Source organism: Anolis sagrei, chromosome 3 (assembly GCF_037176765.1).
Source record: "Anolis sagrei isolate rAnoSag1 chromosome 3, rAnoSag1.mat, whole genome shotgun sequence".
In the NCBI taxonomy this organism is placed as follows: Eukaryota; Metazoa; Chordata; class Lepidosauria; order Squamata; family Dactyloidae; genus Anolis; species Anolis sagrei.
Window position 1 is genome coordinate 195769024 of NC_090023.1, and position 14530 is coordinate 195783553.

General features: G+C 36.3%; 2 protein-coding genes across 5 annotated transcripts in view; one reads left to right on the forward strand and one right to left on the reverse strand.

The window, feature by feature from the left end:
* The window catches only part of INSYN2A (inhibitory synaptic factor 2A), a 77467-nt gene extending 68981 nt beyond the window's left edge, over positions 1-8486 (forward strand). For all 4 annotated transcript variants that reach the window (XM_060768623.2, XM_060768621.2, XM_060768622.2 and 1 more), the window contains one exon: positions 5105-8486. In XM_060768623.2, the coding sequence (XP_060624606.2) occupies positions 5105-5288 (184 nt within the window). In that variant the 3' untranslated portion in view covers positions 5289-8486. The remainder of the gene's footprint in view (positions 1-5104) is intronic.
* The window catches only part of DOCK1 (dedicator of cytokinesis 1), a 530863-nt gene that overhangs the window by 340280 nt on the left and 176053 nt on the right, over positions 1-14530 (reverse strand). The window lies entirely within an intron of this gene.

Genomic DNA, 14530 nt, shown 5'->3' on the forward strand with positions numbered 1-14530 from the left:
AAAATGCCTGAAGATAGATAGATAGATAGACAGACAGACATGATTTAGTATATTATATTGTTGTGAATTTTGTTGTGTATGGAACAAATTTCTACCTTTCACATCAGGGCAGACTTCCAAGGATTAAATTCTGTAGTCAACACTGGAATCAGAAATTTATCCTACTGACTCTGATATACAGTGGACATGTTTATAATAAACTAATGACAGACAAATCAGTGAAACACAGATGTTTAATTATGGATTGCATTATCAGGATGTTAATTATTTTTACTGTGTCAGTAACAATATGATCTAACTAACAGTGAGAAATTTAAAAACAGAATATTGTTCCATACCAGCATGTCAGTGACAAGATTAAGTGATAAGATTATGGAACCAGAAATTGCTTGGGAAAGTAATTCTGATCATAATCATATAGCAGAAGAGTTGTTTCCTGTGTTCTGAATCAATATTCACCATGTTTTTTTATTGTTCAAGCTTTCAGACCCTATTGCTGGATTAAAATGTGTGTGTGGATGCCTCTGAGTTAAGGTTTTCTTAGTCAAGGAATGATCTGAGGTGATTGTGCTGGTTCCCTTCTCTGAAATGTAGAGTGCAGGAACAAAAATGTATTAAGTAAAATAATGCTATATGGGTTTTTAAGCACAGAACACTGACATTTATATTCACATTATCTAAAAAAACTCTTGGCATGATGTAAACAGCAACTAGATCAGTGGTGCTCAACCTGTGGGTCCCCAGGTATTTTGGTCTACAACTCAAAGAAATCCCAGCCAGTTTACCAGCTGTTGGGATTTCTGGGAGTTGAAAGCCAAAACATCTGGGGACCCACTGAACTAGATTATTCTAGAACAGACCCTTAAGACACAACATTTGTGGCATTAATCAGTCTTTGGAATCCCCAGTGCTGTTTGTCATAGCCATACACTAGCCCTATACCACATAACATTGGACCATCATCATGGCTACAAAGCAGTAACTTAGTAAGACATGTTCCTGGCATGATTACCTTTTAAATCAGCAATACGACTGAGAAGGAGTACAGCAGAAAGAAAAGTCAAGTGCACTTTCCTGGAATTGGAAAGAATGGTGTAGACTAATTACATCTGTAGCCAGGAACGAAGGATGCATAAAACAATGCATAGTTGAAAGACTGAAATTACAATGATGTTTAACTTAGCAGGATTTGGCACTGAAAAAGATCATAGAAGGAAACAATACCATGTAGCAAAGTATCTTATAACTATACTGGAATGTGTTTAGGGTTGGCAAAGGAACAACTGGCATTGAAGGCACTGGAATTTTAGGAGGTTAGGAAGCACACTATGATAGGATGATTTTTTGACATTTACAGAAATTGTCTACTAGCCTATCAAAAAATTCCTGAACACTTGCCTGGGAATTATTTTCCCAAAACCTAGTTGAGTTCCATATGATTCAAGCCTTATGGCTGCTTACCTTCCTCTTTTGAAAACGCAAGGAAGTCAAGCATTGCCAGGTGATCATGTGGAAGCAGTTCTCATGGGCCAAGAGATAAATCACTGTAGATCTTAAGATAAGTTTGTCTGTTCAATAATGTGAAATGTTAGGATTGAAAGCTGGAATCATACAGGGATTCATTCCACTTAGCAAATGCCAAGTGCCTTGCTCTTAACTGTTCACACCATTCATTTATGCCACAATGATCTAAAATTGGCAAGGAATAAAATAGCCAGAAAACCAACCCACACAAGTGCCCTAACCATAGGGATGTTAGGTCTGTAGGTTAAAAGTTAAATGTTGTTTCAAAACAAGTGAGCCCCATACATGAATGTATGTATACAACTGCAAGGGCTCCACCATCAGGTTTCCAAATGGCCACAGTCCTAGCTCTTATCTTGGGAAACATGATGCGTAGAGAATGCTATAGAAGTTCAACTCCATTGTGAATGAATTGTGTGATCCCTGGGCACCATGTTTCTCAGCACAATCACTGGGATTTCAGTAGGTTTCAATGGGTTTCAAAGCCCAGGGTGCATTGCAAGAAACTGAATTAAGTTAGCCACTAAAACAAGAAATATTCCCAATTTAGATTTTAAAAGCGGCATTTTAAGTGAGGTATTTAATTCCTTCTGATGATCTATTTTAGAATTTCATTTTTAAGCTGCTTGACTCGTACCATGTTTGCAATTTGTTAATCAAAGTCTATTCTATTGGTGTGTCCCTTTGGGGACAGAGGGTGGTATACATTAACAATAATAACAACAACAAAAACTATGGTACTAAAAATAAACATGAAAGCACAGGAACTCAGTGAAATCTAATGCGGACAGCACCCCTCTCACTGTTCCAGTGTCTTATTCTTACACCATGGGAGTGTCTGTAGCTGAGGGAACAAAAATATAGATCTGGCATTCTATGATAAATAAGCATGTTCAAAAGATGAAGAGTTGTACCACCTGTTCTTATGCTACTCCCCACTAAAGACTTTCCAGAAAAATAGAAGAAAACCCCCTCCCCCAATAATGTGGAATTGGGCACCCCGGGGAGGGATGGGGGTTGCTGGAAAACAAAGATTAAAACTTCTGAACTTTATTATGTAAGGATCCATTTAGGCAGCACCTCTTAATGTTCTCGTCATATGTTAATCAGAATTGGCTCCAGCATTCAAAAAATAATACTGTATCTAATGTGTACAAATATCTGCATACAAGAAGGAGTGACTAAAAAAACAATTTTAAAGAAATAATTGAAAATGTGATATTTTTCACTATTTTCTATATTTATAGTAGGTTTTTACATCAAGTTTTCAGTATTTCAGAACACGGATCTCAAAAGAAAAATCCCTATGGTTTTTTTCCCCCTAAATGTCAACCTCAAGAGCTCAATTCCTATTTTTTTCCACACAGGATTATACTTTTAAGAGAAAATGAGCAGGTTACAAGTATAAAAATGTGTTATTTTCTATAATATTTTCCAGTTCAGGAGGAAAAGATGAAATTGTTTAAAATTTCCCCCTAGATTTGAACCATTCTCTTGCCTTTTTACCTTTCTTTTTTTGTTTTCTTTCCTTTCTTTTTCTTTTCCCCTTTTCTTTTGATCTTCATACAGGTAAGGAAGGTTGCTGCACAACTAACCTAGTTCTCATTTGACATGAAAAACATCATTCCACAAAACAAACACGGTTTGAAAAAAAAAGATTATCTTCTTTCCCAGATTGCTGCGCATTACCATTACTAATTACCCTTTTGCTGCAGCTTGAAATCATGCCTCTTTGTTTTTATAAATTAAATCTGAAATGTATTTTACTAATGTATGTTGATCTCTGAGCTGTAATTTCTTCCAAATCTTTTTCTTTCCCTCCCTTAACTGCAGGGCAGCCAGCAGGGCTTTTTTCCACTCCACATACTACTTACAATTTAGGATGCATATTTTATGAGTTTACTTTTATGTGGCAATTTTAAATCTTCAGATGAGTAATAGAATTGAATTTGCTTTTCCCTTGCAATCTTTATGTTTTGAAGTTCTGTTTTGTAACATGATGTTCTCTGGAAATTTGATTGCCTTTATCTTTATAATTGGTTGAGCTTCAGGTTTAGGTTATGTTATACACAGCAAAGATAAAGAAGCAGCAAAGAGGTCATTATTTCAATATGTTTGTGACATTTAGAAGACTTTTAAGAACACACAGAAATCAGACACCATCATTAGATTGTATGAATGTGAATCACATTTAGAATTTTGTATTTCTGACATCATCAGGTTTATAAAGGTGGTTGCATCAGAAAAATGTGGCAAGGACAAGAGTGATTTTTGAAGAACAGAATCTCCTGCATATTTGTTATCCCTGTACACTTTTTAGAACTCTAATGTTTCAGTATTTAAAAACAGTGTGCATAGAGAAGCCTCTCCTCTTCATGTTGTTGACCCCAATGTGCAGTGTAATATGGAAGTGGAGCTACTGAGGTCACCCTCATTTCATGTTTCCTGAATATGAAACTACCAGTGTTTGAGTACTAGCGTCAAACTATGTTATCCCTGGTCATTTTCCAGAAACACAATGTGAACAGAAACCCCATGTTTACTATGTGGCATTATATTTCAGCTCCCACTAGGACAGTGATTCTCAACCTGTGGGTCCCCAGGTGTTTTAGCCTTCAGCTCCCAGAAATCCCAGCCAATTTGCCAGTTTGTTAGGATTCCTGGGAGTTGAAGGCCAAAACATCTGGGCTCTCACAGGTTGAGAACCGCCAAACTAGGATATTGGAACAATTACTTCAAGCTTTAATACAGGTTGGGCATTCCGTATTGAGAATTCCAAAATGAACAGCTGAGATAGTGATACCTTTGCTTTCTGATAATTCCGTGTACACAAACATTATTTCATGCACAATGAAATTATCTTCAGTCTATATAAATGAATTATATATGAAACATAAATGAATTCTGTGTTTAGATTTGGGTCCTATCTCCAAGACATCTCATTATGTATACATTATGCAAATACTGGTATTTCAAATTCAAAAAAAAATATCCAAAATACAAAGGACTTCTGTTCACAAGCATTTCAGATAAGGGAAAGTCAACCTGAACTCTGATGTTGCAGACTTAGCTCCAGATGAAAATATAATCTAAAGAAGTGACATAACATGCCATTCAACATGGGCTTGTTAGAAAGCCAGAACCTATATCCTAAATATCAAGGGGAGTATCTGCTATTCCCCTCTTCTTCATACATAGCTATAATGATATTCTTAAACATGTGGAATTATATATAAGAGTAGTGAATGGGTACTAAGACCTGAATTCAATTAGTCAGTTCAAACTAGAATAATCTCATTGAAATAACACATGACCTAGAATGACCACTTATAGTAGCATAAGGCAGCCTTCTATGAGCTTATGGGGTTGTGTAAGCATTTTTATATTTAATTGACATATTTAAAGGATGTTTTGCATTCCGTACTTCATTTGAACTATATCATAACTATTACTTGTCAACATGATATGTTGAAAGAGATATTTGGGTGTCTTTCATTCATCACAGTCATTATCAATGTTGAATTAAGAATCTTTATATAAGCAACTGATTATGGTTTTCTTTTTTCCCTCTGCGATTTAGTGTGGAATTAGATTTTAAGCAGCAAGAAGACAAACTACAGCCAGTTCTGAGAAAACTTCATCCTATTGAGGAAACTCAGGTTGCACCTTTGCCTTATTCCCAGGAGAGTTACTCCTCAACTCCCAAGCAAAAATCCAAAACTGAATCAAAAAAGCATGGAAGATGGAAACTCTGGTTTCTTTAACTAAGTCCATAAGACATGGAATTTAAGGCCTTCTTCAAAAAACACATCCACACAGTGTTGTGGAATTTTTTTAAAAGGATCTTGGTCATTTGAGCAGGTGACTGTCAGCAATGTTACTCTAACAATACTGAGGAAGCATTCTGTTTTCACCACATGTACCAAAAAAGGCCTTTGTTACCTATGAACTAACTTTCAGGAGCAAGGTGTTAAAAGTATGCCTTGCCAACTTTTTATCCGAATTTCACCAGTGTGGGATGTAAACGATTTTTTTAAAAAATCAGGATAGAAAATCATATTAGCAGAGGTGAAGTAAAACTATCCTCCCCCAAGTTCTTTAACCCACAATCGTTTGTTTGGTCTTTTTTTTTAAAAAAAAAGCATCTTAATGTCAGACTGCCATCTTGTTCACATCTGAATATATTAGTCCAGTTAAGATGTTTTTGTGAAGGAAAAAGAAAGCAAGCCTTTTATTTCCAAAGGCCTCCATTGCACATTTAATTTTCCAAAAATGCTTGGGTTGGGTAGTGCCATTTTCAGCACATAAATATCCTGAGGAAAGCACAATATTTTTCATATGGTCCAGGACCATGAATTATCTTTAAGATGTGACTATGTGTGTATACTTGCCTTTATGTGCTGTAGCATTGAGCCAAGTGATTGCATCTCAGTGAAATGCTGGCACCTCTGATTTAGTGTCATCCTCATTGCCAGACCTCTGCTCATTTTTACTGGTGAGCAGCCAAAAGCCACCCAAAGTCAGGACATGCCTTTACTCACTGAAAGTTGACAGGGTCAAAGCTAGGAGCACTATGCTCTTTTAGATATCATTTTTAATCTGTTGGTACCCAACAGCTGAAATCCTATGTTCTGGCACCATATTTGGGGCAGGGAGTAAAAGAAAAGAGTCACTTAACATTCAGATAACAGAACATTGGCAGCTGCCACAATTTAATACTTTTTTGTAATTCAGTCTTGAGAAAACACTACACACGATTAACACACTGTGCCAGAAATTTTATAATGTGTTGTGCTTTTTAAGAGTTCACCAGAGCCTGGCAATTTTATTTAGTTGCGCCATAAAACATCCAACCATCTTAATTGTCATTCAGTACTAACAAATGAGAACACTGAATTAAAACGTTATTTTAAGAGTAACATTTAAAATTTTCATTTCATTATACACTTTGGGCATGAGCCAGCCACCATAAAAACACTACTAATCCCCACCAATTTCAGTGAGAGGAAGTTAGAGCACTTGATTGACTTTCCCAATCATTGGAATTTGAGAGTATGTAACTTTGTATGGATTGTACTCTGAATTATTTCCTTTGAAGAAATTATTATGTAACTGCTTTTCTTCAGAAATGTTTCTGTTATGCAAGAATCCTCTGGTTTATCAATACTTTGAAGTTCAATAGAATATGTGGAAGATACTACGCCTATAATTTCATATCTTGGAACACTGCATAGATATACCTTTTCCAGTATAGCAAAACAGCAGAAAGTGAGAATAATGTTGGTAGATTTGCCACCAAAAAAGCTATTTGAATGTGTAATATATTCTGCTTACTAATCAAACTCATTATTTAAATATTATGGGTATTATATAGACCCCAAAGGAAGCAATCTGGTTGTTTTTCTGGGGGAAAAAATGCTTGAGTTACGAAGCTGATGAAAATGTGATAAACATGATTGTTATGGTCAACTTCAAAATCTGATGTCCTATTTATGCTTTAATGAAAACAAAGTCCCATATTTGTAGTAAAATTCCAAGAGGGCTACAAATCATTGTGCATAAGCAAACCGTGTTCTAAAATATTTTTTGCAAAAGCAGAAGGATGAGAAAGGCAAAACTGTGCCATGAAGGAAAGTGCAATTGTCTTTTTTGTTGTTGAAGGGACAGGTGGGAAATGAAGTGTAATGTATTTTATAATGTTTTTGATTAAAGTTCAAAATCTGTTTACAAAAAATCCCACCATAAATATTTTAGAATCCCAAATATATCAGAGCATTAAATATTTTATTTTTATGAAAACCAAGGCAAATCCTCAAATATATACATTCATGCATAGATTAGATTATATTAAGGTTATTGTGATTCTGCAGATAGCATCTTCACATATATATGCAGCCTAGTTCCTTAGACCATTTACTACACAGTCTCAACACCCTCATCTAGCAAATGTCCAAGTGGGAAGTTTTCATGTGTGGTCTGAGTTTTGTTTACTTTTGCTGGAGACAATACTGAATTCACAAGCTGCTTTCAAGATTTTCTTGAGGCCACAAAGGCAATTGCAATCCAATACATGGGTGTACATTGGTTTGATAATCCAGAGCTATACAGTCATTATCGTGTTCTATATGCACAATATTAATGTGCAGACTTGAGATATGTGGATTTTCATGGTTTAATAAATCATAAATAAAAAAAACCTTTATTTATAGACTACCCTATCTCCCCAAAGGGACTTAGAGCGGTTCCCAACAAGTAAGGCAAACACTGTAGCAGCCCCCCTTCTTACCCAACCCAGTTGACACACAAACAATCTAAGACTAAAATTCCAAGATAAAGCCGTGTTAGTCTGGAATATCAGCATGTGAAGGGATCTTGTAGGATGGTAACAAAGAACAAAATTGGTAGCGTATACTTTTGTAGACTAACACTGATTTTTCGGAGACTAACATTAATTCATAAGTTATTGGTTCAGAGTTGACTAGTTGTGGGGAAACAAGTATACACAATCTAAAATGTACATGAAATACCTTCTGGTTTATAGTCTATTCACAACACATATCATTGTTTTTGAGTCTGGGACAGAATCAATCCTGCAGTATTAACCCTCTATATTATAAACATACGATTCTCTTAGCCTATGATCTGTATGTTTCAGAAACAGCCCATATTCTCATGGGTTTCTATTCCCACACAAAGAATCTGTATTTCCTTGTTGCCATGGAACGTACAAGATATAGGAATCAAAGCTGGGAAAGACAGACATACTCCGAAACCATTTTGAAGATGAAATTGAACCTAATTAAATGTTCTATATTTGAACATAGTATTTTCCTAATCTGCTGGCAAATTTTAATTTTTACATTTCCTCTTTCAAAAGGTAAAATACATTTTCTTGCTCAAAATTGTGTTATCGTACCATACTATGTAACTTGTAATAAAATGTTCTTTCCAATTGTGTAAAACGTATCATATTGTATTACGCTTAGGATCACTCAGGCACAATTTAGAAATTTTTACAGAGAAAAGATTGCAGATTGTAGCCACTACAGTATGTGTTTGAGATGTAAAGTGATTACGGTTCAAATGGTTGAAATATTCTTTTAAAATGCTGGCAGGACATCCAAAATAAGTGTCATCACATTCCAATCTGGCATATTCCTTAATTTGCTGCTAAATTTGCTAATAATCTCACGTGGCCCTGGCCACTGATTTACTTATAAAGACATGATACCATGGTTTGACTCCCATTTCTAACCAATAAATGCTGTAGTAATTTTATATTACTTGCTATTTTCATACTGCAGGGACAATATTTTCTAAGTTTGCATCAATTTGCATAAAAGCAACTGTGACATAAATCTTTGTTTTGAAATTACAGGAAAACAATCCATGTAAATATCACTTCAGTTTCTTAAAAAGACAACTTGAGACCACTGTATGATACTTTCTATAGTTAGGATAAAATGAAAAATATATATAATTAAAAATCTCAAGTAGATGAATTGTTTCCTTTTGTTATATTTTTATAATGATTTTTGCTTGTGAAAACACCTTTGTCACAAGAAGAAGCTGGCTGTCCTCATGTCACTGGAACATTTCATTACTGTATTAAGCTCCTCAAATCCAATGGATTAATTTTTCATGAGCACTTAATATCAAATTGGTTGTTAAAATAACATTGGTCTAACAGCATCTTGGTAATAGTATTAAGATGATATTATTTGTAAACTTGATAATTATCATTGCCACTAACAGCATAATAAAATACACAACTTTTGTCTGTGCGACAGTGAAGCAAGGGTTTCCACCCTCACTCTGCATTACTACCATATCAATAAAGTATGAGTGTAGGCTATTTAAAATTAGTGTAGACTTGAAATATACCCCACTATTTATGTTAGTGGAATGCAATTTCATAAGGTATTTTATTTTTCAATAATTATAAAAGATGAATAGATAAAGATGATAAAAAAGAACTTGAAAACAGCAAGAGTCATGAAATACAACCTGGCTACAATACACAAAAGATGTATTTAAGCTTATATAAATCCAATCAAGTGCAACATGAAAGGTGTAGTAAAGTGCTTTCCAAGCCAACTGATGCAGTTGGTTGATTGTAGGATTTTCAGGCTATACGGCCATGCTCTAGAAGCATTCTCTCCTGATGTTTCGCTGCATCTAAGGCAAGCATCCTCAGAGGTTGTGAGGTCACAACCTCTGAGGATGCTTGCCATAGATGCAGATGCTTCTAGAAGATGACCATATAGCTCAAAAAACCTACAACAATCCAGTGATTACAGCCATGAAAGCCTTCAACAATACATTAAACTAGCAGTTATTCTTTTCGAATGTGCCAGAGACCAGTTGCATATTTATACTCATTAACTACAACTCTTTCTTTCCTGGAAACCTGACAGGGACCAGCATCTGATGGCTTATTAACCAGCACCAGTCCATGGATCACCATTTTGTGGTACTCCCCTCCAGATGCTTACGACTACAACTCCCATTATATGTGACTACTCCAGTTCTAAAGGGCATCATGTTGACGGGGACTGGTTAACTGAACAGAACTAGGAAACCCCTGTGAAAAACCTACCAAGACCTAATGATTCAGCTGACATTTTAGGAAGCCCACTATTTTCTCAGCTTTAAACCTCCAGATTGTAAGTCCATAAGAAACAAAATTACTGATTCATCTTTACAGAGTTTTACACATTACTGAGGAAAAGTATGTGAAATGACTCCAGATGTTTTTGGGAACAGCTCCCAACATCCATGACTATTGGCTGGCTTTGTTACATAGACCTGATGGAACCGCAGTCCATCAAGACCTGCAGAGCCAGCTGCTGAAGATGCAGAGCCAAGGGCCACCTGGTAAGTGCAGGGTTGGACATTTCCAACCCAGTCAGCTCAAAATGAGGGATGTTCTCAATAAACTGACTTTCCACGGGGAGTTCCTACTTTAACTCACTAGTTACAAAGTATTACTAACATGTAACCTACTTCTTTTTGCAATATTGCAAGAGTAACTAAGTCCATTTGAAGGATAAGTTCACAACTTTTATGATGTAATTGTAAATGTTTTAGTTTACAGTTAAGTAACGAGGGGTGTGGCTTCTTCAGGTGTATTTTGTACCGTTGACTACTGATTTCTACCATTTTGACATCCTTAAGAAATTAAAAAATAAAATGTTATTTTTACAACTGTAACTGCATCATTTGGAACTGCAACTGATTACATTCTAAGTCATTTTCTAAGTTCTGCTCATGCCAAGGCCTAGAATCTAGTTCTAGATGTGGTACTAACCTAGGTGTGGTAGCAAAGCAACCAATTTTTTGTTGTTGTCCGTGGTATAAAAAGTAACACATGCATCACAACATTCCCAAACATTATAATGCAAACAGTGATCGATTAACAGCCAGCACTGTATCCATGACATTTCTGAAGGTGACACCTACCTGACAAAAGTACAAGTGTTACCCTCACAGATGGAACAAGCATAAGAGCATTAATAAGGTAAGCTTTTTTTTCTTTTTGGTCACAAGAGTACAGAATGTCTGCTCCAACACTTGTGAGGTCAATGAAGTTCTTCCTAATTCTTCCTATAGCACAGGTTCTCAAACTTTTAAAGCTGTGGGGCCATTTTTAAACAAAAACTTTCTCGAGGAGTACCAAGAAACTTTTGGACACCAGAGTCATATTGCATTTTAAAATTTGACAGATGGGCGGGGCCAGTGGAAGATGGTTGGAGAATGTCTAATTGAACTAATTGGGGAAAAAAATGAACAAATTCCTATGCATGCTGCACATACCTTGTTTGTAGCACAAAAACAAGCAAACAAAGAGCAATAAAATATTTAAAATAAAGAACAACTTTAACCACCATAAACTTAACAGTATTTCACTGGAAGACCCCAGAGGTCATCCAGTCCAACCGCCTTCTGCCATGCAGGAAAAACACAGTCAAAGCACTCCCAACAGATGCCCATCCTGCCTTTGAAATTAAGGATCCCAAGCATATTCCAGACAATGGCCGCCACCAAGTGAACCCCTGAGGGAGGCTGGGCGGGAGGCTATCCTTCAGGCTGAGGAGGAAGCACCCGGCATCTCGCGAGAGTTGCGTTGGCCAGAACACATCCAGAGAAAGGCATTACTTTTATTTGTCTGTGGTAATGAGACAGTGATTCTTCCTTGGTAGCTCTGCAACTCAACTATGAACCCTCAGAAACATATGTCCCTCACTAGATATATGATTACTTTGAAGAGTAAAAGGAGTCTGATTCACTACGAAAAGAGACTCTCTTTCCACAATTCCTTAAAAGGCAATTATTATCCACTGTCTAGTTCTATGGATCTTTGCACAATATTGTGACCTCATAGTGATCCTGTCATTTTGGAGTCAGTTTCCAGTGACACATGAATAGGAGGGTCCACCTGCAGGATTTAGATTGATGTGTTTTAAGGTCTCCCCTTTTCTCTCCTCCTCTTTATCTCTCTCTTTCTCTAAAACACCACAAAAATCCACTGCCCTGGCATAACATATAGACTAGCAGTTTTAAGACCTACAACTTTTCATTTTCCCAGCCTTTGACTGCAATGCTCAATTTCTAAGTGGTGGTTGGGGGGAAGATTCTTTGAAGAAGACTACTTGAGAAACATGTTGTTATGTAGAGAACGGTTCTCTTTTGAATTTGCAGAAGCATAGCTTTTCAATACTTTCTTCATTGTGTACCTCACTGTTCAAGCATGTTTCATTAATATTAAACTGACTGGGGCAAGATCAACAGACACTGGAATGACAGTCCCAGCTAACTTGCTGAAGCAGAGTTCTACACCATAAGGGAATCAAGATATTCTACTGGACAAAGAGAATGGAATATTGAATACTATGAAAGACAACACAGGTGCTTATTTGTTGGACAGCGAGTACCTCAAAGGGAGAGAAGCAGTGACAATCTAACAGCCTCATTTCAAAATAGCTGTGCCGGACTACTCCTTCCTTTCCCACTTTTCAGATCTTTGACACCGAGTTTTGGCATTCTTGTATTGTCGAAGATTTTCATGGCTGGAATCACTGGAGAACATGGCTATATAGCCCGAAAAAACTTACAACAACCCAGTTTGGCATTTTTGTTCCTTAAATAGCCTATTGACTTGGAATCAGATCTTCTTTAGGGCCATTGAACTTTCTCCTGGATCTAGCTCTCTGTTTTGGAGTCACAAGAGACCCCAGTTGAAGAAGTCCTTACCCTACCTCAGACTTAATGCCTTACAATCGAGAAGGGGAGCTGGATAATTCAATGGGACAACAGAGTCTAGAAATGAAATACAAAGAGATGCTGAATGATTTAGAGGCTCTGGGGGATATATTAACAGGTCTGAATTAAAACACTATTCCAAGGGACGGCTGTTGGATGAGGAAGACTTGCTCACAGGAAAGATAATAATAAAGAATTTAAGGATTACTGTTTTCAGCATTCCGTGCTCTTAATATTATCTTAGTATTTTATAGTATTTTAATATTATTTTAATATCAGGAAAATACTTCAAGTTATAAAGTACTAGAGAAGAATATGGCGCTTGTAAAATTAAACAGATCCTCAGTACAGATTGGACAGCAATGTTTGTAACAATTTTTCAGAATAAGAGAGACTTTGTGCATACACTCTTGCGTTTTTACATATTTCTGTGTGATTGTGCGTGAAAGGGGAAAAGAGAAACAGACTTAAAGTCTGAGAGAATGTGGGAAATATAGACAGATGACCCATGGTACAGTTCCAACTTGGATCTTATGATTTATTCCCTTGGAAGAAGATACATAATTGCATTAATGAATCTTCAATCATGATGAATAGTGCTTCTTTCTCTCAAGAGCCAAGATGAATCGTTTCAAAATAACCGTAACATTGCGGGAGCAAACTGGAGCGCGAGAATAAACCTGTTAATTATACAAAAGCTATTATCTCAGGATATTGTTTGGATTATGTCCAAATATACATGCATGCATCAAAAAGAGTGATATAAAAAGTGCAAACAATGTAGTACAGTGATTTACAGTCAAACTGCAACAGCTATTCAGAAAATACTACATTCATGAGAAAATAAAACAAATAGGACCAGTGTAATATTTAGCAAAAAAGATTTTGCCATAAGCTAGGTAAGGTACTGGAATTTGGCTTTATACACATTTTTGAGGTTATGACTTCACAACCCTTAATTAAGATCTGATGAAATGAGCAGAATGAGTTCACATCCAAGCTTATAAATCCATAATATTTTAATTTTCCACATGATGGTGTATGATAGATTTTCATAAATTAGAAAGGCTAGAAAAGGTACAGTGTAGCTAGAAAATTTGATTTGGTCATGAATAAATTTAATTGAGTGTAGTGGACAGAATATAAGATTAAGATTTGTTGCAAATCTCCACTCAACCATGAAGTTCAAGAGGTTAGAATAAGAAATCAACACTCTCAACTTAACCCTCCCCACAGATAATTCATGAGGAAAAATGGGGGCAGGGCCATATCCACGATCCTATTAAAGAGGGATGTGGTTAAAATACTGTATCAAACAAGGAATATAATGCAGTTACCATGGAATGCTTAATCTGGTCCATGGTAACTGAAGGATTGTATCTCCTTCTATGATCCTGGAAGACTTTTACGATCAACTGAGAAGGGCCTTGTCTGTCTCACCACCTGTTTGGTGGGAACATTGGAGAGGGCCCTTTCGGTGTTTGCTCCCAGACTGTGGAACTCTCTCTCAAGAGAGACCAGGATGGCCCCATCCCTGCTGGCATAACACAAGCAGTTGGAAATGAATAAGGGACATGCTGCTGATAATGTGCGGGAGAGATTTTTGGCATGGATTTATGGGTTTCTAAGTATATGTATTATATTTTAATCTGTTTTTACCATAATCCACACTGTATTATTTAATTGTTTTTTTTAAATGTTATATTGCACTTTTAAAACTATGACCAAGGTGTGGGATTGTTAG